The 21,283-nt window shown below is 66.9% G+C and overlaps 7 protein-coding genes across 7 annotated transcripts; 3 read left to right on the top strand and 4 right to left on the bottom strand.

Annotated features, from left to right (window-relative positions):
* Positions 1 to 1,475: 1,475 nt before the first annotated feature.
* LOC309600539 (feather keratin 3-like) lies at positions 1,476 to 1,841 on the bottom strand (the record flags this gene model as incomplete). The annotated part of the gene is made up of 1 exon (XM_082332938.1): positions 1,476 to 1,841. One exon carries the CDS (start codon positions 1,839 to 1,841, stop codon positions 1,476 to 1,478), a length of 366 nt encoding a protein of 121 aa, XP_082189064.1.
* A 1,124-nt stretch (positions 1,842 to 2,965) lies between these two features.
* On the top strand, positions 2,966 to 3,820 carry LOC309600543 (feather keratin 3-like; the record flags this gene model as incomplete). The annotated part of the gene is made up of 2 exons (XM_082332942.1): positions 2,966 to 3,031; positions 3,434 to 3,820. Exon 2 carries the CDS (start codon positions 3,455 to 3,457, stop codon positions 3,818 to 3,820), a length of 366 nt encoding a protein of 121 aa, XP_082189068.1. The 5' UTR covers positions 2,966 to 3,031; positions 3,434 to 3,454.
* A 3,914-nt stretch (positions 3,821 to 7,734) lies between these two features.
* LOC309600538 (feather keratin 3-like) lies at positions 7,735 to 8,589 on the top strand (the record flags this gene model as incomplete). Its single annotated transcript, XM_082332937.1, has 2 exons — positions 7,735 to 7,800; positions 8,203 to 8,589. The coding sequence occupies exon 2, from the start codon at positions 8,224 to 8,226 to the stop codon at positions 8,587 to 8,589; it is 366 nt and encodes a 121-aa protein (XP_082189063.1). The 5' UTR covers positions 7,735 to 7,800; positions 8,203 to 8,223.
* A 2,443-nt stretch (positions 8,590 to 11,032) lies between these two features.
* Positions 11,033 to 11,398, bottom strand: LOC309600534 (feather keratin 3-like; the record flags this gene model as incomplete). Its single annotated transcript, XM_082332933.1, has 1 exon — positions 11,033 to 11,398. The coding sequence occupies one exon, from the start codon at positions 11,396 to 11,398 to the stop codon at positions 11,033 to 11,035; it is 366 nt and encodes a 121-aa protein (XP_082189059.1).
* A 1,613-nt stretch (positions 11,399 to 13,011) lies between these two features.
* LOC309600563 (feather keratin 3-like) lies at positions 13,012 to 13,377 on the top strand (the record flags this gene model as incomplete). Its single annotated transcript, XM_082332963.1, has 1 exon — positions 13,012 to 13,377. One exon carries the CDS (start codon positions 13,012 to 13,014, stop codon positions 13,375 to 13,377), a length of 366 nt encoding a protein of 121 aa, XP_082189089.1.
* Positions 13,378 to 15,820: 2,443 nt separating this feature from the next.
* On the bottom strand, positions 15,821 to 16,186 carry LOC309600527 (feather keratin 3-like; the record flags this gene model as incomplete). Its single annotated transcript, XM_082332926.1, has 1 exon — positions 15,821 to 16,186. One exon carries the CDS (start codon positions 16,184 to 16,186, stop codon positions 15,821 to 15,823), a length of 366 nt encoding a protein of 121 aa, XP_082189052.1.
* A 4,553-nt stretch (positions 16,187 to 20,739) lies between these two features.
* Positions 20,740 to 21,105, bottom strand: LOC309600533 (feather keratin 3-like; the record flags this gene model as incomplete). Its single annotated transcript, XM_082332932.1, has 1 exon — positions 20,740 to 21,105. One exon carries the CDS (start codon positions 21,103 to 21,105, stop codon positions 20,740 to 20,742), a length of 366 nt encoding a protein of 121 aa, XP_082189058.1.
* Positions 21,106 to 21,283: the final 178 nt, after the last annotated feature.

The following is a 21,283-nucleotide window of genomic DNA, read 5'->3' as shown; positions in this document are numbered from 1 at the left end:
GCATCTCGTCATGCTGCCGCCTCAAGCAGGCTCCCCCAGAGCCGCCTGCCCAGCCCCGCGTCCAGACGGCTTTTGCACGTCTCCAAGGAAGGAGACTGCACAACCTCCCAGGGCAACCTGTGCCAGTGCTCAGTCACCCTCACACTGAAAAAGTGCTTTGGCATGTTGAGGCGGAGCCTCCTGTCTTCCAGCTGGGGCCCGTTGCCTCTCCTCCTGGCACTGCACACCTCTGAAGAGAGCCTGGCTCCATCTCCTTGACGCCTTCCCTTCAGGCATGTGTGCGCATTGACGAGATCCCCCCCTGAGCCTCCTCTGCACCAGGAGGAACAGGCCCGCCTCTCTCGGGCTCTGCCCAGAGGACACATGCTCCCTGTCCCTTCAGCGTCTGCGGGCAGCCCTTTGCCGGGCTCTCGCCAGTAGCCCCACGTCTCTCCTGTGCTGGGCAGCCCAGCCCTGGGCACAGCACCGCAGGGCTTGCCTTGCCAGGGCCCAGGGGAGGGCAAGGATCCCCTCCCTCCCCCTGCCGGCCACACTCCTCCGCATGCAGCCCAGGACACCGCTGCCCGCCTTGCCCCCAAGGCACCTTGCCGGCTCATGCTCCCCTTGCTGTCCCCCAGCACCCCCGGGGCCTCTCCTGACAAGCTGCTCTGGGGCAAGAGACGGCCGTTTCCCAGGCGGGGGCTTTAACACTGCCTCTCCTCCAGCCTCCTCTGCGCGGATGCCCGGAGATGCTGCCGTGCTTCTGCGGAGCTGAGGCACCTGGCAGCGCTGGCGCTGTTCCCGGGCTGAGAAGGCCAGGCAGAGGAGCCCTGCCAGCGCCTGTCCTGCTCTCTGCCCTTTCCCCAGCTCCCGCAAGCCCCACCAAAAGGCTCTCTCTCCCCTGCCTGCTGCCTGCCTCCTCCCTCTCCCAACACTGCCCACCCTCGCCTCGCCTGGGCACCTCAGGACCAGCACTTGCCCTCCCACAGCTGACAGGCACCCGCCCCCAGGGGCCTTCCCGACTTGCGACAAGGAGGGAGGGAGACACGACTTGCATGCGGGAAACCTTTATTGTGCCCAGAGGGGCAGGAGAGGCTGTCAGAGAGATGCTGGGCAAGACCCCGAGAGCCTGCTTGCCCCGTGTTGGAGGAGGCAGCGGGATCTTCTCCAGAGCATTGCTTCTCGCTCCCGATGCCCCCCTGCTGTGGTGGCATTGCAGATGCCAAGGCCTTGGCCCTGCAGGCTCGCAGAGCCTTTCGGCTCCGCCGCCTGCCCCCTCCGACAGCTGGCAAGAGAGGGGAGGGGAGGAGAGCAGAGGGCAGGAGAAGAGGGCCGGGAAGCGCCGAGCGTGTTGGACAGCGCCAGCTGCCCAGGCGTTGGCTGGGGCTGGGGCTGCTCAGCACTCCTCAGTGCCTCGTGCCCTCCAGCTCAGGCCTGCCTGGGGGGTGGTGGCATTGGCGCTTGGGCTGGGGGCAGTGGCAGGGGCTGGGCTGAGTCTAGCAGGGCCCGCAGGTGTCCCACAGCTTCTTGCTGTAGCGGGGCAAGGCGCAAGGGCTGCAGGCAGGGGAAGCGTAGGGTCTGCCAAAGGTGCAGAGGCCCCCCGAGCCCAGCGTGGCTCCGGCGCCGTAGAGGCCCCCCAGCCCCAGGGAGCCCCCGAAGGCGGGGGCTCCGGAGGAGCCCACCACGGCTTGCTGGGGGAAGGAGCTGAGGATGGGGCCGGGGAAGGTGACGACGACGGGGGGCGGCTGGATGAAGGCCGTGGAGTCGGGGCACTGGCGGGCGCACAGCTCGTTGCAGCTCTCAGCGATGGGCTGGGGGACAGCCACGCTGGTTTTCGGTGGGCACAGGTCGTAGCAAGACATCTTTGCGCGGGATCGGACGGTGCTCTGCAAGAGGGCCGAGATTGCAAGAGAGCAGCTTAGGGGAGCGCCCGAGACGCAGGGGCCACGGCCGGAGCAAGGGGCAAGGGGCAAGGGGCAAGGAGGAGAAGCGCTCGCAGACTTACCCTGTTCCCCGAGGAGAAGGCGACCAGAGCAGTGGATGGGAGAGCCTGGCAGAGGCCGAGCTTTTATACTGGCCCCACCATTGCTCAGCACCACCTGGGCCAATCTGCAGAGGTGGCACTCCCTCCTGCCGACGACAACAGGGCTGTCCGGCTCCTGCCCCTCCCTGACTCAGCATCCCCACGCCACACCAGCACATGCCGCTTCCGAGGCTTTCCTCCCCTTTCTGCTTCGTGGCCTAAGTGGCAGCAGGCATCTCCCTGACGGGGGCTGCGCACGGCAGGAGAGGTGCCTGCTTCTGCAGCTCCTCGCTGCCTGCCTTGTACCCTGCCCTGGGAAGCCATCTCTGTGCTCCTTGCACCGGGCCCCTCGGGGAAGAGCACGAGGGCTCTTTCTCCCCCAGACTTGCAGAGGTCGATGGCCCACGCCTGCAGGCGCCCGGGGGCCGGCTCCCTTGGGCTGGCGAGTGATGCATCGTGCTGAGCAGGCAGTGCCCGAGAGGAGTGCCCTTGATTTGGCATTTCGTAACCTCGCCCCTCTGTAGATAACAGCCACACGGCGCACGTCACGCGGTCCCTGGCGTGCGGGAGGCCTTTGCCAGGCCGCCTTCTTGCCCAGGGATGGGAGCCCGCTCTTCCCTGTGGCTCTGCAGAGAAGGCGTGGGGCCGCCCCGAGACCAAGCCCTTGGGGAAGAGCTATGGCACGCAGGGCGCTTGCAGTCAGCCTTTGTCACGCTGCGTGCCCTCTTACACACACGGAGATAATGAAAAGACAGTGGGCCTAATTTGGCCCATTAGGTGGCAGCTGGCGAGCGTCCGAGCGGGGTAATTGCAGGGGCCGATAGAGCGGGTTGGGGCTGGTGAGGAAACGGCGTCAGCAAAACAGCCCCGTGCCACGCAGGGAGGAGGCAGGGGCTCGGCCGCCACGGGCCACGTGCCCCCAGCGTGGCCAGCTCCTCCCCGCGCTCGCTGGCCAGGCATAAAAGCGCTGCCCTCGGCAAGCGCCGGCATCCGCCGCTCCTGCCTCGCTCTGCTCAGGAAAAGGGTAGGTGGGTGCCTGTGGGCCTGTGCCTCCTGTGGCAGGGCTCGGCGTGGAGCCTCCCTGGCCAGGAGAGCTCTCCTGGCAGCAGGCTTGGACGGCCAGGGCAGGCTGAGCCACGGCGGGAGGAGGAAGGAGCCCCGTGGCCGGGACGTGCAGAGCCAGGCCCTGCACAGGCTCTCGCGGAGGGAGGGCTTGTGTGCCCTCTGTGTGCGGAGAGAGGGCAAGGCGAGGGGTGCAGAGAGCAGGGCGCGGAGCGGGGCTGGCTGGGCAAAGGGCAAGCGGTGGGCAGCGCGGGCAAGGCGGTGGCTCTGGCTCCTGCAGCTGCAGGGCAGCTGTGGGAAGAGGGCACTGCTCGCTCGGGGGATCTCCTCCTGGCTCGTGACACCTGGCCTTGGGGCCTTGTGTTTCAGGCTCCGCTCTCTCGCACCAAGATGTCTTGCTACGACCTGTGCCCACCGAAAACCAGCGTGGCTGTCCCCCAGCCCATCGCTGAGAGCTGCAACGAGCTGTGCGCCCGCCAGTGCCCCGACTCCACGGCCTTCATCCAGCCGCCCCCCGTCGTCGTCACCTTCCCCGGCCCCATCCTCAGCTCCTTCCCCCAGCAAGCCGTGGTGGGCTCCTCCGGAGCCCCCGCCTTCGGGGGCTCCCTGGGGCTGGGGGGCCTCTACGGCGCCGGGGCCACGCTGGGCTCGGGGGGCCTCTGCACCTTTGGCAGACCCTACGCTTCCCCTGCCTGCAGCCCTTGCGCCTTGCCCCGCTACAGCAAGAAGCTGTGGGACACCTGCGGGCCCTGCTAGACCCAAAAGCCCCAGAGTCCCTGCGCCACCTCAGCCTTACGCCTCCTCTCCTTTCTCCTCTCCTTCCCCTCTCCCCACGCCGCCTCTCCTCCTCCTCCTCCTCCCTGCTGCCTCTGCCCACGTGCGCGAGACTGCCCTCGGCCCACAGGCCACTTGCTTGTCTCTGCAACGACCACCGCCTGGCAGAAGCCTGAAGCAACGCCTCTCTTGAAGCCCGGGTGCACAGCCTGCCTCTTTCTGCCTCCTGTGTCTTTCTCCAGCGGGTGCTTTCCTGCACTGCAATAAAACAATCGTCCATCCAACACCTGCCTCTCCATTTTTCCTTGCGAGGCCCAGCGTGGGCTGCAGGGCTCCCTCGCCCTGCACGTGGCCCCCGCCAGCTGGGCCAGGACACTCTCTCAGCCCCAGCAGAGCCAGGCTGACGCGCCTTTGCGGAGACCCCACAGCCCTGACAGCTCTCGCCACGCGTGCTCCTGCAGCTGAGCTCCAAGGGCCCTGCCTCAACGCGGGGGGGCTCCCCTGCCTGCAGGACTTGCAGCCCGGGGGCGTCTGCAGACCTCCAGCCAAGCCTGGCCATGAGCAGCTCTGCTCCCTGGCCTTGGAGGCAGCCAGGGGCAATGGCTGCCACCGCTCCAGCCACTCTCGTGCCTCCACGGCTCTGCTAAAGGCCCTGTGAGAGACAGGAAAGCCACTTTTCTCTCCCCTTTCCTCTTCTTCTCCCCCTTCCCCTTCTCCTTCTCTATCCTCTCCTTCTCCTCCTTCCCCTTCCCCTTCCCCTGCCCTTTTCTTCTTCCCCTTCCCCTGCCCTTTCCTCTTCTTCTTCCCCGTCCCCTTCCCTCTCCCCTTCCAGTTCTCGCCCCCGGCACGCACCAACACACTCGGTGCTCCTCGGCTCTCTGCTGCAGACCCAAAATCACAGAAATTGCAGCCTGAGTCTTGGGGCAGGAGCCTTTGGAGGGCATCTCGTCATGCTGCCGCCTCAAGCAGGCTCCCCCAGAGCCGCCTGCCCAGCCCCGCGTCCAGACGGCTTTTGCACGTCTCCAAGGAAGGAGACTGCACAACCTCCCAGGGCAACCTGTGCCAGTGCTCAGTCACCCTCACACTGAAAAAGTGCTTTGGCATGTTGAGGCGGAGCCTCCTGTCTTCCAGCTGGGGCCCGTTGCCTCTCCTCCTGGCACTGCACACCTCTGAAGAGAGCCCGGCTCCATCTCCTTGACGCCTTCCCTTCAGGCATGTGTGCGCATTGACGAGATCCCCCCCGAGCCTCCTCTGCACCAGGAGGAACAGGCCCGCCTCTCTCGGGCTCTGCCCAGAGGACACATGCTCCCTGTCCCTTCAGCGTCTGCGGGCAGCCCTTTGCCGGGCTCTCGCCAGTAGCCCCACGTCTCTCCTGTGCTGGGCAGCCCAGCCCTGGGCACAGCACCGCAGGGCTTGCCTTGCCAGGGCCCAGGGGAGGGCAAGGATCCCCTCCCTCCCCCTGCCGGCCACACTCCTCCGCATGCAGCCCAGGACACCGCTGCCCGCCTTGCCCCCAAGGCACCTTGCCGGCTCATGCTCCCCTTGCTGTCCCCCAGCACCCCCGGGGCCTCTCCTGACAAGCTGCTCTGCCGCAAGACACAGCCGTTTCCCAGGCGGGGGCTTTAACACTGCCTCTCCTCCAGCCTCCTCTGCGCGGATGCCCGGAGATGCTGCCGTGCTTCTGCGGAGCTGAGGCACCTGGCAGCGCTGGCGCTGTTCCCGGGCTGAGAAGGCCAGGCAGAGGAGCCCTGCCAGCGCCTGTCCTGCTCTCTGCCCTTTCCCCAGCTCCCGCAAGCCCCACCAAAAGGCTCTCTCTCCCCTGCCTGCTGCCTGCCTCCTCCCTCTCCCAACACTGCCCACCCTCGCCTCGCCTGGGCACCTCAGGACCAGCACTTGCCCTCCCACAGCTGACAGGCACCCGCCCCCAGGGGCCTTCCCGACTTGCGACAAGGAGGGAGGGAGACACGACTTGCATGCGGGAAACCTTTATTGTGCCCAGAGGGGCAGGAGAGGCTGTCAGAGAGATGCTGGGCAAGACCCCGAGAGCCTGCTTGCCCCGTGTTGGAGGAGGCAGCGGGATCTTCTCCAGAGCATTGCTTCTCGCTCCCGATGCCCCCCTGCTGTGGTGGCATTGCAGATGCCAAGGCCTTGGCCCTGCAGGCTCGCAGAGCCTTTCGGCTCCGCCGCCTGCCCCCTCCGACAGCTGGCAAGAGAGGGGAGGGGAGGAGAGCAGAGGGCAGGAGAAGAGGGCCGGGAAGCGCCGAGCGTGTTGGACAGCGCCAGCTGCCCAGGCGTTGGCTGGGGCTGGGGCTGCTCAGCACTCCTCAGTGCCTCGTGCCCTCCAGCTCAGGCCTGCCTGGGGGGTGGTGGCATTGGCGCTTGGGCTGGGGGCAGTGGCAGGGGCTGGGCTGAGTCTAGCAGGGCCCGCAGGTGTCCCACAGCTTCTTGCTGTAGCGGGGCAAGGCGCAAGGGCTGCAGGCAGGGGAAGCGTAGGGTCTGCCAAAGGTGCAGAGGCCCCCCGAGCCCAGCGTGGCCCTGGCGCCGTAGAGGCCCCCCAGCCCCAGGGAGCCCCCGAAGGCGGGGGCTCCGGAGGAGCCCACCACGGCTTGCTGGGGGAAGGAGCTGAGGATGGGGCCGGGGAAGGTGACGACGACGGGGGGCGGCTGGATGAAGGCCGTGGAGTCGGGGCACTGGCGGGCGCACAGCTCGTTGCAGCTCTCAGCGATGGGCTGGGGGACAGCCACGCTGGTTTTCGGTGGGCACAGGTCGTAGCAAGACATCTTTGCGCGGGATCGGACGGTGCTCTGCAAGAGGGCCGAGATTGCAAGAGAGCAGCTTAGGGGAGCGCCCGAGACGAGGGGCCAGGGCCGGAGCAAGGGGCAAGGGGCAAGGAGGAGAAGCGCTCGCAGACTTACCCTGTTCCCCGAGGAGAAGGCGACCAGAGCAGTGGATGGGAGAGCCTGGCAGAGGCCGAGCTTTTATACTGGCCCCGCCATTGCTCAGCACCACCTGGGCCAATCTGCAGAGGCGGCACTCCCTCCTGCCGACGACAACAGGGCTGTCCGGCTCCTGCCCCTCCCTGACTCAGCATCCCCACGCCACACCAGCACATGCCGCTTCCGAGGCTTTCCTCCCCTTTCTGCTTCGTGGCCTAAGTGGCAGCAGGCATCTCCCTGACGGGGGCTGCGCACGGCAGGAGAGGTGCCTGCTTCTGCAGCTCCTCGCTGCCTGCCTTGTACCCTGCCCTGGGAAGCCATCTCTGTGCTCCTTGCACCGGGCCCCTCGGGGAAGAGCACGAGGGCTCTTTCTCCCCCAGACTTGCAGAGGTCGATGGCCCACGCCTGCAGGTGCCCGGGGGCCGGCTCCCTTGGGCTGGCGAGTGATGCATCGTGCTGAGCAGGCAGTGCCCGAGAGGAGTGCCCTTGATTTGGCATTTCATAACCTCGCCCCTCTGTAGATAACAGCCACACGGCGCACGTCACGCGGTCCCTGGCGTGCGGGAGGCCTTTGCCAGGCCGCCTTCTTGCCCAGGGATGGGAGCCCGCTCTTCCCTGTGGCTCTGCAGAGAAGGCGTGGGGCCGCCCCGAGACCAAGCCCTTGGGGAAGAGCTATGGCACGCAGGGCGCTTGCAGTCAGCCTTTGTCACGCTGCGTGCCCTCTTACACACACGGAGATAATGAAAAGACAGTGGGCCTAATTTGGCCCATTAGGTGGCAGCTGGCGAGCGTCCGAGCGGGGTAATTGCAGGGGCCGATAGAGCGGGTTGGGGCTGGTGAGGAAACGGCGTCAGCAAAACAGCCCCGTGCCACGCAGGGAGGAGGCAGGGGCTCGGCCGCCACGGGCCACGTGCCCCCAGCGTGGCCAGCTCCTCCCCGCGCTCGCTGGCCAGGCATAAAAGCGCTGCCCTCGGCAAGCGCCGGCATCCGCCGCTCCTGCCTCGCTCTGCTCAGGAAAAGGGTAGGTGGGTGCCTGTGGGCCTGTGCCTCCTGTGGCAGGGCTCGGCGTGGAGCCTCCCTGGCCAGGAGAGCTCTCCTGGCAGCAGGCTTGGACGGCCAGGGCAGGCTGAGCCACGGCGGGAGGAGGAAGGAGCCCCGTGGCCGGGACGTGCAGAGCCAGGCCCTGCACAGGCTCTCGCGGAGGGAGGGCTTGTGTGCCCTCTGTGTGCGGAGAGAGGGCAAGGCGAGGGGTGCAGAGAGCAGGGCGCGGAGCGGGGCTGGCTGGGCAAAGGGCAAGCGGTGGGCAGCGCGGGCAAGGCGGTGGCTCTGGCTCCTGCAGCTGCAGGGCAGCTGTGGGAAGAGGGCACTGCTCGCTCGGGGGATCTCCTCCTGGCTCGTGACACCTGGCCTTGGGGCCTTGTGTTTCAGGCTCCGCTCTCTCGCACCAAGATGTCTTGCTACGACCTGTGCCCACCGAAAACCAGCGTGGCTGTCCCCCAGCCCATCGCTGAGAGCTGCAACGAGCTGTGCGCCCGCCAGTGCCCCGACTCCACGGCCTTCATCCAGCCGCCCCCCGTCGTCGTCACCTTCCCCGGCCCCATCCTCAGCTCCTTCCCCCAGCAAGCCGTGGTGGGCTCCTCCGGAGCCCCCGCCTTCGGGGGCTCCCTGGGGCTGGGGGGCCTCTACGGCGCCGGGGCAACGCTGGGCTCGGGAGGCCTCTGCACCTTTGGCAGACCCTACGCTTCCCCTGCCTGCAGCCCTTGCGCCTTGCCCCGCTACAGCAAGAAGCTGTGGGACACCTGCGGGCCCTGCTAGACCCAAAAGCCCCAGAGTCCCTGCGCCACCTCAGCCTTACGCCTCCTCTCCTTTCTCCTCTCCTTCCCCTCTCCCCACGCCGCCTCTCCTCCTCCTCCTCCTCCCTGCTGCCTCTGCCCACGTGTGCGAGACTGCCCTCGGCCCACAGGCCACTTGCTTGTCTCTGCAACGACCACCGCCTGGCAGAAGCCTGAAGGAACGCCTCTCTTGAAGCCCGGGTGCACAGCCTGCCTCTTTCTGCCTCCTGTGTCTTTCTCCAGCGGGTGCTTTCCTGCACTGCAATAAAACAATCGTCCATCCAACACCTGCCTCTCCATTTTTCCTTGCGAGGCCCAGCGTGGGCTGCAGGGCTCCCTCGCCCTGCACGTGGCCCCCGCCAGCTGGGCCAGGACACTCTCTCAGCCCCAGCAGAGCCAGGCTGACGCGCCTTTGCGGAGACCCCACAGCCCTGGCAGCTCTCGCCACGCGTGCTCCTGCAGCTGAGCTCCAAGGGCCCTGCCTCAACGCGGGGGGCTCCCCTGCCTGCAGGACTTGCAGCCCGGGGGCGTCTGCAGACCTCCAGCCAAGCCTGGCCATGAGCAGCTCTGCTCCCTGGCCTTGGAGGCAGCCAGGGGCAATGGCTGCCACCGCTCCAGCCACTCTCGTGCCTCCACGGCTCTGCTAAAGGCCCTGCGAGAGACAGGAAAGCCACTTTTCTCTCCCCTTTCCTCTTCTTCTCCCCCTTCCCCTTCTCCTTCTCTATCCTCTCCTTCTCCTCCTTCCTCTTCCCGTTCCCCTTCCCCTTCCCCTTTCCTTTCCTTCTTCCCCTTCCCCTGCCCTTTCCTCTTCTTCTTCCCCGTCCCCTTCCCTCTCCCCTTCCAGTTCTCGCCCCCGGCACGCACCAACACACTCGGTGCTCCTCGGCTCTCTGCTGCAGACCCAAAATCACAGAAATTGCAGCCTGAGTCTTGGGGCAGGAGCCTTTGGAGGGCATCTCGTCATGCTGCCGCCTCAAGCAGGCTCCCCCAGAGCCGCCTGCCCAGCCCCGCGTCCAGACGGCTTTTGCACGTCTCCAAGGAAGGAGACTGCACAACCTCCCAGGGCAACCTGTGCCAGTGCTCAGTCACCCTCACACTGAAAAAGTGCTTTGGCATGTTGAGGCGGAGCCTCCTGTCTTCCAGCTGGGGCCCGTTGCCTCTCCTCCTGGCACTGCACACCTCTGAAGAGAGCCTGGCTCCATCTCCTTGACGCCTTCCCTTCAGGCATGTGTGCGCATTGACGAGATCCCCCCCGAGCCTCCTCTGCACCAGGAGGAACAGGCCCGCCTCTCTCGGGCTCTGCCCAGAGGACACATGCTCCCTGTCCCTTCAGCGTCTGCGGGCAGCCCTTTGCCGGGCTCTCGCCAGTAGCCCCACGTCTCTCCTGTGCTGGGCAGCCCAGCCCTGGGCACAGCACCGCAGGGCTTGCCTTGCCAGGGCCCAGGGGAGGGCAAGGATCCCCTCCCTCCCCCTGCCGGCCACACTCCTCCGCATGCAGCCCCGGACACCGCTGCCCGCCTTGCCCCCAAGGCACCTTGCCGGCTCATGCTCCCCTTGCTGTCCCCCAGCACCCCCGGGGCCTCTCCTGACAAGCTGCTCTGGGGCAAGAGACGGCCGTTTCCCAGGCGGGGGCTTTAACACTGCCTCTCCTCCAGCCTCCTCTGCGCGGATGCCCGGAGATGCTGCCGTGCTTCTGCGGAGCTGAGGCACCTGGCAGCGCTGGCGCTGTTCCCGGGCTGAGAAGGCCAGGCAGAGGAGCCCTGCCAGCGCTTGTCCTGCTCTCTGCCCTTTCCCCAGCTCCCGCAAGCCCCACCAAAAGGCTCTCTCTCCCCTGCCTGCTGCCTGCCTCCTCCCTCTCCCAACACTGCCCACCCTCACCTCGCCTGGGCACCTCAGGACCAGCACTTGCCCTCCCACAGCTGACAGGCACCCGCCCCCAGGGGCCTTCCCAACTTGCGACAAGGAGGGAGGGAGACACGACTTGCATGCAGGAAACCTTTATTGTGCCCAGAGGGGCAGGAGAGGCTGTCAGAGAGATGCTGGGCAAGACCCCAAGAGCCTGCTTGCCCCGTGTTGGAGGAGGCAGCGGGATCTTCTCCAGAGCATTGCTTCTCGCTCCCGATGTCCCCCTGCTGTGGTGGCATTGCAGATGCCAAGGCCTTGGCCCTGCAGGCTTGCAGAGCCTTTCGGCTCCGCCGCCTGCCCCCTCCGACAGCTGGCAAGAGAGGGGAGGGGAGGAGAGCAGAGGGCAGGAGAAGAGGGCCGGGAAGCGCCGAGCGTGTTGGACAGCGCCAGCTGCCCAGGCGTTGGCTGGGGCTGGGGCTGCTCAGCACTCCTCAGTGCCTCGTGCCCTCCAGCTCAGGCCTGCCTGGGGGGTGGTGGCATTGGCGCTTGGGCTGGGGGCAGTGGCAGGGGCTGGGCTGAGTCTAGCAGGGCCCGCAGGTGTCCCACAGCTTCTTGCTGTAGCGGGGCAAGGCGCAAGGGCTGCAGGCAGGGGAAGCGTAGGGTCTGCCAAAGGTGCAGAGGCCCCCCGAGCCCAGCGTGGCCCCGGCGCCGTAGAGGCCCCCCAGCCCCAGGGAGCCCCCGAAGGCGGGGGCTCCGGAGGAGCCCACCACGGCTTGCTGGGGGAAGGAGCTGAGGATGGGGCCGGGGAAGGTGACGACGACGGGGGGCGGCTGGATGAAGGCCGTGGAGTCGGGGCACTGGCGGGCGCACAGCTCGTTGCAGCTCTCAGCGATGGGCTGGGGGACAGCCACGCTGGTTTTCGGTGGGCACAGGTCGTAGCAAGACATCTTGGTGCGGGATCGGACGGTGCTCTGCAAGAGGGCCGAGATTGCAAGAGAGCAGCTTAGGGGAGCGCCCGAGACGCAGGGGCCACGGCCGGAGCAAGGGGCAAGGGGCAAGGGGCAAGGAGGAGAAGCACTCGCAGACTTACCCTGTTCCCCGAGGAGAAGGCGACCAGAGCAGTGGATGGGAGAGCCTGGCAGAGGCCGAGCTTTTATACTGGCCCCGCCATTGCTCAGCACCACCTGGGCCAATCTGCAGAGGCGGCACTCCCTCCTGCCGACGACAACAGGGCTGTCCGGCTCCTGCCCCTCCCTGACTCAGCATCCCCACGCCACACCAGCACATGCCGCTTCCGAGGCTTTCCTCCCCTTTCTGCTTCGTGGCCTAAGTGGCAGCGGGCATCTCCCTGACGGGGGCTGCGCACGGCAGGAGAGGTGCCTGCTTCTGCAGCTCCTCGCTGCCTGCCTTGTACCCTGCCCTGGGAAGCCATCTCTGTGCTCCTTGCACCGGGCCCCTCGGGGAAGAGCACGAGGGCTCTTTCTCCCCCAGACTTGCAGAGGTCGATGGCCAACGCCTGCAGGCGCCCGGGGGCCGGCTCCCTTGGGCTGGCGAGTGATGCATCGTGCTGAGCAGGCAGTGCCCGAGAGGAGTGCCCTTGATTTGGCATTTCGTAACCTCGCCCCTCTGTAGATAACAGCCACACGGCGCACGTCACGCGGTCCCTGGCGTGCGGGAGGCCTTTGCCAGGCCGCCTTCTTGCCCAGGGATGGGAGCCCGCTCTTCCCTGTGGCTCTGCAGAGAAGGCGTGGGGCCGCCCCGAGACCAAGCCCTTGGGGAAGAGCTATGGCACGCAGGGCGCTTGCAGTCAGCCTTTGTCACGCTGCGTGCCCTCTTACACACACGGAGATAATGAAAAGACAGTGGGCCTAATTTGGCCCATTAGGTGGCAGCTGGCGAGCGTCCGAGCGGGGTAATTGCAGGGGCTGATAGAGCGGGTTGGGGCTGGTGAGGAAACGGCGTCAGCAAAACAGCCCCGTGCCACGCAGGGAGGAGGCAGGGGCTCGGCCGCCACGGGCCACGTGCCCCCAGCGTGGCCAGCTCCTCCCCGCGCTCGCTGGCCAGGCATAAAAGCGCTGCCCTCGGCAAGCGCCGGCATCCGCCGCTCCTGCCTCGCTCTGCTCAGGAAAAGGGTAGGTGGGTGCCTGTGGGCCTGTGCCTCCTGTGGCAGGGCTCGGCGTGGAGCCTCCCTGGCCAGGAGAGCTCTCCTGGCAGCAGGCTTGGACGGCCAGGGCAGGCTGAGCCACGGCGGGAGGAGGAAGGAGCCCCGTGGCCGGGACGTGCAGAGCCAGGCCCTGCACAGGCTCTCGCGGAGGGAGGGCTTGTGTGCCCTCTGTGTGCGGAGAGAGGGCAAGGCGAGGGGTGCAGAGAGCAGGGCGCGGAGCGGGGCTGGCTGGGCAAAGGGCAAGCGGTGGGCAGCGCGGGCAAGGCGGTGGCTCTGGCTCCTGCAGCTGCAGGGCAGCTGTGGGAAGAGGGCACTGCTCGCTCGGGGGATCTCCTCCTGGCTCGTGACACCTGGCCTTGGGGCCTTGTGTTTCAGGCTCCGCTCTCTCGCACCAAGATGTCTTGCTACGACCTGTGCCCACCGAAAACCAGCGTGGCTGTCCCCCAGCCCATCGCTGAGAGCTGCAACGAGCTGTGCGCCCGCCAGTGCCCCGACTCCACGGCCTTCATCCAGCCGCCCCCCGTCGTCGTCACCTTCCCCGGCCCCATCCTCAGCTCCTTCCCCCAGCAAGCCGTGGTGGGCTCCTCCGGAGCCCCCGCCTTCGGGGGCTCCCTGGGGCTGGGGGGCCTCTACGGCGCCGGGGCAACGCTGGGCTCGGGAGGCCTCTGCACCTTTGGCAGACCCTACGCTTCCCCTGCCTGCAGCCCTTGCGCCTTGCCCCGCTACAGCAAGAAGCTGTGGGACACCTGCGGGCCCTGCTAGACCCAAAAGCCCCAGAGTCCCTGCGCCACCTCAGCCTTACGCCTCCTCTCCTTTCTCCTCTCCTTCCCCTCTCCCCACGCCGCCTCTCCTCCTCCTCCTCCTCCCTGCTGCCTCTGCCCACGTGTGCGAGACTGCCCTCGGCCCACAGGCCACTTGCTTGTCTCTGCAACGACCACCGCCTGGCAGAAGCCTGAAGGAACGCCTCTCTTGAAGCCCGGGTGCACAGCCTGCCTCTTTCTGCCTCCTGTGTCTTTCTCCAGCGGGTGCTTTCCTGCACTGCAATAAAACAATCGTCCATCCAACACCTGCCTCTCCATTTTTCCTTGCGAGGCCCAGCGTGGGCTGCAGGGCTCCCTCGCCCTGCACGTGGCCCCCGCCAGCTGGGCCAGGACACTCTCTCAGCCCCAGCAGAGCCAGGCTGACGCGCCTTTGCGGAGACCCCACAGCCCTGGCAGCTCTCGCCACGCGTGCTCCTGCAGCTGAGCTCCAAGGGCCCTGCCTCAACGCGGGGGGCTCCCCTGCCTGCAGGACTTGCAGCCCGGGGGCGTCTGCAGACCTCCAGCCAAGCCTGGCCATGAGCAGCTCTGCTCCCTGGCCTTGGAGGCAGCCAGGGGCAATGGCTGCCACCGCTCCAGCCACTCTCGTGCCTCCACGGCTCTGCTAAAGGCCCTGCGAGAGACAGGAAAGCCACTTTTCTCTCCCCTTTCCTCTTCTTCTCCCCCTTCCCCTTCTCCTTCTCTATCCTCTCCTTCTCCTCCTTCCTCTTCCCGTTCCCCTTCCCCTTCCCCTTTCCTTTCCTTCTTCCCCTTCCCCTGCCCTTTCCTCTTCTTCTTCCCCGTCCCCTTCCCTCTCCCCTTCCAGTTCTCGCCCCCGGCACGCACCAACACACTCGGTGCTCCTCGGCTCTCTGCTGCAGACCCAAAATCACAGAAATTGCAGCCTGAGTCTTGGGGCAGGAGCCTTTGGAGGGCATCTCGTCATGCTGCCGCCTCAAGCAGGCTCCCCCAGAGCCGCCTGCCCAGCCCCGCGTCCAGACGGCTTTTGCACGTCTCCAAGGAAGGAGACTGCACAACCTCCCAGGGCAACCTGTGCCAGTGCTCAGTCACCCTCACACTGAAAAAGTGCTTTGGCATGTTGAGGCGGAGCCTCCTGTCTTCCAGCTGGGGCCCGTTGCCTCTCCTCCTGGCACTGCACACCTCTGAAGAGAGCCTGGCTCCATCTCCTTGACGCCTTCCCTTCAGGCATGTGTGCGCATTGACGAGATCCCCCCCGAGCCTCCTCTGCACCAGGAGGAACAGGCCCGCCTCTCTCGGGCTCTGCCCAGAGGACACATGCTCCCTGTCCCTTCAGCGTCTGCGGGCAGCCCTTTGCCGGGCTCTCGCCAGTAGCCCCACGTCTCTCCTGTGCTGGGCAGCCCAGCCCTGGGCACAGCACCGCAGGGCTTGCCTTGCCAGGGCCCAGGGGAGGGCAAGGATCCCCTCCCTCCCCCTGCCGGCCACACTCCTCCGCATGCAGCCCCGGACACCGCTGCCCGCCTTGCCCCCAAGGCACCTTGCCGGCTCATGCTCCCCTTGCTGTCCCCCAGCACCCCCGGGGCCTCTCCTGACAAGCTGCTCTGGGGCAAGAGACGGCCGTTTCCCAGGCGGGGGCTTTAACACTGCCTCTCCTCCAGCCTCCTCTGCGCGGATGCCCGGAGATGCTGCCGTGCTTCTGCGGAGCTGAGGCACCTGGCAGCGCTGGCGCTGTTCCCGGGCTGAGAAGGCCAGGCAGAGGAGCCCTGCCAGCGCTTGTCCTGCTCTCTGCCCTTTCCCCAGCTCCCGCAAGCCCCACCAAAAGGCTCTCTCTCCCCTGCCTGCTGCCTGCCTCCTCCCTCTCCCAACACTGCCCACCCTCACCTCGCCTGGGCACCTCAGGACCAGCACTTGCCCTCCCACAGCTGACAGGCACCCGCCCCCAGGGGCCTTCCCAACTTGCGACAAGGAGGGAGGGAGACACGACTTGCATGCAGGAAACCTTTATTGTGCCCAGAGGGGCAGGAGAGGCTGTCAGAGAGATGCTGGGCAAGACCCCAAGAGCCTGCTTGCCCCGTGTTGGAGGAGGCAGCGGGATCTTCTCCAGAGCATTGCTTCTCGCTCCCGATGTCCCCCTGCTGTGGTGGCATTGCAGATGCCAAGGCCTTGGCCCTGCAGGCTTGCAGAGCCTTTCGGCTCCGCCGCCTGCCCCCTCCGACAGCTGGCAAGAGAGGGGAGGGGAGGAGAGCAGAGGGCAGGAGAAGAGGGCCGGGAAGCGCCGAGCGTGTTGGACAGCGCCAGCTGCCCAGGCGTTGGCTGGGGCTGGGGCTGCTCAGCACTCCTCAGTGCCTCGTGCCCTCCAGCTCAGGCCTGCCTGGGGGGTGGTGGCATTGGCGCTTGGGCTGGGGGCAGTGGCAGGGGCTGGGCTGAGTCTAGCAGGGCCCGCAGGTGTCCCACAGCTTCTTGCTGTAGCGGGGCAAGGCGCAAGGGCTGCAGGCAGGGGAAGCGTAGGGTCTGCCAAAGGTGCAGAGGCCCCCCGAGCCCAGCGTGGCCCCGGCGCCGTAGAGGCCCCCCAGCCCCAGGGAGCCCCCGAAGGCGGGGGCTCCGGAGGAGCCCACCACGGCTTGCTGGGGGAAGGAGCTGAGGATGGGGCCGGGGAAGGTGACGACGACGGGGGGCGGCTGGATGAAGGCCGTGGAGTCGGGGCACTGGCGGGCGCACAGCTCGTTGCAGCTCTCAGCGATGGGCTGGGGGACAGCCACGCTGGTTTTCGGTGGGCACAGGTCGTAGCAAGACATCTTGGTGCGGGATCGGACGGTGCTCTGCAAGAGGGCCGAGATTGCAAGAGAGCAGCTTAGGGGAGCGCCCGAGACGCAGGGGCCACGGCCGGAGCAAGGGGCAAGGGGCAAGGGGCAAGGAGGAGAAGCGCTCGCAGACTTACCCTGTTCCCCGAGGAGAAGGCGACCAGAGCAGTGGATGGGAGAGCCTGGCAGAGGCCGAGCTTTTATACTGGCCCCGCCATTGCTCAGCACCACCTGGGCCAATCTGCAGAGGCGGCACTCCCTCCTGCCGACGACAACAGGGCTGTCCGGCTCCTGCCCCTCCCTGACTCAGCATCCCCACGCCACACCAGCACATGCCGCTTCCGAGGCTTTCCTCCCCTTTCTGCTTCGTGGCCTAAGTGGCAGCAGGCATCTCCCTGACGGGGGCTGCGCACGGCAGGAGAGGTGCCTGCTTCTGCAGCTCCTCGCTGCCTGCCTTGTACCCTGCCCTGGGAAGCCATCTCTGTGCTCCTTGCACCGGGCCCCTCGGGGAAGAGCACGAGGGCTCTTTCTCCCCCAGACTTGCAGAGGTCGATGGCCAACGCCTGCAGGCGCCCGGGGGCCGGCTCCCTTGGGCTGGCGAGTGATGCATCGTGCTGAGCAGGCAGTGCCCGAGAGGAGTGCCCTTGATTTGGCATTTCGTAACCTCGCCCCTCTGTAGATAACAGCCACACGGCGCACGTCACGCGGTCCCTGGCGTGCGGGAGGCCTTTGCCAGGCCGCCTTCTTGCCCAGGGATGGGAGCCCGCTCTTCCCTGTGGCTCTGCAGAGAAGGCGTGGGGCCGCCCCGAGACCAAGCCCTTGGGGAAGAGCTATGGCACGCAGGGCGCTTGCAGTCAGCCTTTGTCACGCTGCGTGCCCTCTTACACACACGGAGATAATGAAAAGACAGTGGGCCTAATTTGGCCCATTAGGTGGCAGCTGGCGAGCGTCCGAGCGGGGTAATTGCAGGGGCTGATAGAGCGGGTTGGGGCTGGTGAGGAAACGGCGTCAGCAAAACAGCCCCGTGCCACGCAGGGAGGAGGCAGGGGCTCGGCCGCCACGGGCCACGTGCCCCCAGCGTGGCCAGCTCCTCCCCGCGCTCGCTGGCCAGGCATAAAAGCGCTGCCCTCGGCAAGCGCCGGCATCCGCCGCTCCTGCCTCGCTCTGCTCAGGAAAAGGGTAGGTGGGTGCCTGTGGGCCTGTGCCTCCTGTGGCAGGGCTCGGCGTGGAGCCTCCCTGGCCAGGAGAGCTCTCCTGGCAGCAGGCTTGGACGGCCAGGGCAGGCTGAGCCACGGCGGGAGGAGGAAGGAGCCCCGTGGCCGGGACGTGCAGAGCCAGGCCCTGCACAGGCTCTCGCGGAGGGAGGGCTTGTGTGCCCTCTGTGTGCGGAGAGAGGGCAAGGCGAGGGGTGCAGAGAGCAGGGCGCGGAGCGGGGCTGGCTGGGCAAAGGGCAAGCGGTGGGCAGCGCGGGCAAGGCGGTGGCTCTGGCCCCTGCAGCTGCAGGGCAGCTGTGGGAAGAGGGCACTGCTCGCTCGGGGGATCTCCTCCTGGCTCGTGACACCTGGCCTTGGGGCCTTGTGTTTCAGGCTCCGCTCTCTCGCACCAAGATGTCTTGCTACGACCTGTGCCCACCGAAAACCAGCGTGGCTGTCCCCCAGCCCATCGCTGAGAGCTGCAACGAGCTGTGCGCCCGCCAGTGCCCCGACTCCACGGCCTTCATCCAGCCGCCCCCCGTCGTCGTCACCTTCCCCGGCCCCATCCTCAGCTCCTTCCCCCAGCAAGCCGTGGTGGGCTCCTCCGGAGCCCCCGCCTTCGGGGGCTCCCTGGGGCTGGGGGGCCTCTACGGCGCCGGGGCCACGCTGGGCTCGGGGGGCCTCTACACCTTTGGCAGACCCTACGCTTCCCCTGCCTGCAGCCCTTGCGCCTTGCCCCGCTACAGCAAGAAGCTGTGGGACACCTGCGGGCCCTGCTAGACCCAAAAGCCCCAGAGTCCCTGCGCCACCTCAGCCTTATGCCTCCTCTCCTTTCTCCTCTCCTTCCCCTCTCCCCACGCCGCCTCTCCTCCTCCTCCTCCTCCCTGCTGCCTCTGCCCACGTGCGTGAGACTGCCCTCGGCCCACAGGCCACTTGCTTGTCTCTGCAACGACCACCGCCTGGCAGAAGCCTGAAGGAACGCCTCTCTTGAAGCCCGGGTGCACAGCCTGCCTCTTTCTGCCTCCTGTGTCTTTCTCCAGCGGGTGCTTTCCTGCACTGCAATAAAACAATCGTCCATCCAACACCTGCCTCTCCATTTTTCCTTGCGAGGCCCAGCGTGGGCTGCAGGGCTCCCTCGCCCTGCACGTGGCCCCCGCCAGCTGGGCCAGGACACTCTCTCAGCCCCAGCAGAGCCAGGCTGACGCGCCTTTGCGGAGACCCCACAGCCCTGACAGCTCTCGCCACGCATGCTCCTGCAGCTGAGCTCCAAGGGCCCTGCCTCAACGCGGGGAGCTCCCCTGCCTGCAGGCCATGCAGCTCGGGGGCGTCTGCAGACCTCCAGCCAAGCCTGGCCATGAGCAGCTCTGCTCCCTGGCCTTGGAGGCAGCCAGGGGCAACGGCTGCCACCGCTCCAGCCACTCTCGTGCCTCCACGGCTCTGCTAAAGGCCCTGTGAGAGACAGGAAAGCCACTTTTCTCTCCCCTTTCCTCTTCTTCTCCCCCTTCCCCTTCTCCTTCTCTATCCTCTCCTTCTCCTCCTTCCCCTTCCCCTTCCCGTTCCCCTTCCCCTTCCCCTTTCCTTTCCTTTTCTTCTTCCCCTTCCCCTGCCCTTTCCTCTTCTTCTCCCCCTTCCCCTTCCAGTTCTCTATCCTTGCCTTCTCCTCCTTCCTCTTCCCGTTCCCCTTCCCCTTCCCCTTTCCTTTCCTTTCCTTCTTCCCCTTCCCCTGCCCTTTCCTCTTCTTCTTCCCCTTCCCCTTCCCTCTCCCCTTCCAGTTCTCGCCCCCGGCACGCACCAACACACTCGGTGCTCCTCGGCTCTCTGCTGCAGACCCAAAATCACAGAAATTGCAGCCTGAGTCTTGGGGCAGGAGCCTTTGGAGGGCATCTCGTCATGCTGCCGCCTCAAGCAGGCTCCCCCAGAGCCGCCTGCCCAGCCCCGCGTCCAGACGGCTTTTGCACGTCTCCAAGGAAGGAGACTGCACAACCTCCCAGGGCAACCTGTGCCAGTGCTCAGTCACCCTCACACTGAAAAAGTGCTTTGGCATGTTGAGGCGGAGCCTCCTGTCTTCCAGCTGGGGCCCGTTGCCTCTCCTCCTGGCACTGCACACCTCTGAAGAGAGCCTGGCTCCATCTCCTTGACGCCTTCCCTTCAGGCATGTGTGCGCATTGACGAGATCCCCCCCGAGCCTCCTCTGCACCAGGAGGAACAGGCCCGCCTCTCTCGGGCTCTGCCCAGAGGACACATGCTCCCTGTCCCTTCAGCATCTGCGGGCAGCCCTTTGCCGGGCTCTCGCCAGTAGCCCCACGTCTCTCCTGTGCTGGGCAGCCCAGCCCTGGGCACAGCACCGCAGGGCTTGCCTTGCCAGGGCCCAGGGGAGGGCAAGGATCCCCTCCCTCCCCCTGCCGGCCACACTCCTCCGCATGCAGCCCAGGACACCGCTGCCCGCCTTGCCCCCAAGGCACCTTGCCGGCTCATGCTCCCCTTGCTGTCCCCCAGCACCCCCGGGGCCTCTCCTGACAAGCTGCTCTGGGGCAAGAGACGGCCGTTTCCCAGGCGGGGGCTTTAACACTGCCTCTCCTCCAGCCTCCTCTGCGCGGATGCCCGGAGATGCTGCCGTGCTTCTGCGGAGCTGAGGCACCTGGCAGCGCTGGCGCTGTTCCTGGGCTGAGAAGGCCAGGCAGAGGAGCCCTGCCAGCGCCTGTCCTGCTCTCTGCCCTTTCCCCAGCTCCCGCAAGCCCCACCAAAAGGCTCTCTCTCCCCTGCCTGCTGCCTGCCTCCTCCCTCTCCTAACACTGCCCACCCTCGCCTCGCCTGGGCACCTCAGGACCAGCACTTGCCCTCCCACAGCTGACAGGCACCCGCCCCCAGGGGCCTTCCCGACTTGCGACAAGGAGGGAGGGAGACACGACTTGCATGCAGGAAACCTTTATTGTGCCCAGAGGGGCAGGAGAGGCTGTCAGAGAGATGCTGGGCAAGACCCCAAGAGCCTGCTTGCCCCGTGTTGGAGGAGGCAGCGGGAACTTCTCCAGAGCATTGCTTCTCGCTCCCGATGCCCCCCTGCTGTGGTGGCATTGCAGATGCCAAGGCCTTGGCCCTGCAGGCTCGCAGAGCCTTTCGGCTCCGCCGCCTGCCCCCTCCGACAGCTGGCAAGAGAGAGGAGGGGAGGAGAGCAGAGGGCAGGAGAAGAGGGCCGGGAAGCGCCGAGCGTGTTGGACAGCGCCAGCTGCCCAGGCGTTGGCTGGGGCTGGGGCTGCTCAGCACTCCTCAGTGCCTCGTGCCCTCCAGCTCAGGCCTGCCTGGGGGGTGGTGGCATTGGCACTTGGGCTGGGGGCAGTGGCAGGGGCTGGGCTGAGTCTAGCAGGGCCCGCAGGTGTCCCACAGCTTCTTGCTGTAGCGGGGCAAGGCGCAAGGGCTGCAGGCAGGGGAAGCGTAGGGTCTGCCAAAGGTGCAGAGGCCCCCCGAGCCCAGCGTGGCCCCGGCGCCGTAGAGGCCCCCCAGCCCCAGGGAGCCCCCGAAGGCGGGGGCTCCGGAGGAGCCCACCACGGCTTGCTGGGGGAAGGAGCTGAGGATGGGGCCGGGGAAGGTGACGACGACGGGGGGCGGCTGGATGAAGGCCGTGGAGTCGGGGCACTGGCGGGCGCACAGCTCGTTGCAGCTCTCAGCGATGGGCTGGGGGACAGCCACGCTGGTTTTCGGTGGGCACAGGTCGTAGCAAGACATCTTTGCGCGGGATCGGACGGTGCTCTGCAAGAGGGCCGAGATTGCAAGAGAGCAGCTTAGGGGAGCGCCCGAGACGCAGGGGCCACGGCCGGAGCAAGGGGCAAGGGGCAAGGGGCAAGGAGGAGAAGCGCTCGCAGACTTACCCTGTTCCCCGAGGAGAAGGCGACCAGAGCAGTGG

This window comes from Platalea leucorodia, assembly GCF_965183815.1.
Source record: "Platalea leucorodia genome assembly, chromosome: 24".
Taxonomy (NCBI): domain Eukaryota; kingdom Metazoa; phylum Chordata; class Aves; order Pelecaniformes; family Threskiornithidae; genus Platalea; species Platalea leucorodia.
The sequence above is the reverse complement of the archived record's forward strand: the minus strand, read 5'-3'. Positions and strand labels throughout refer to the sequence as shown.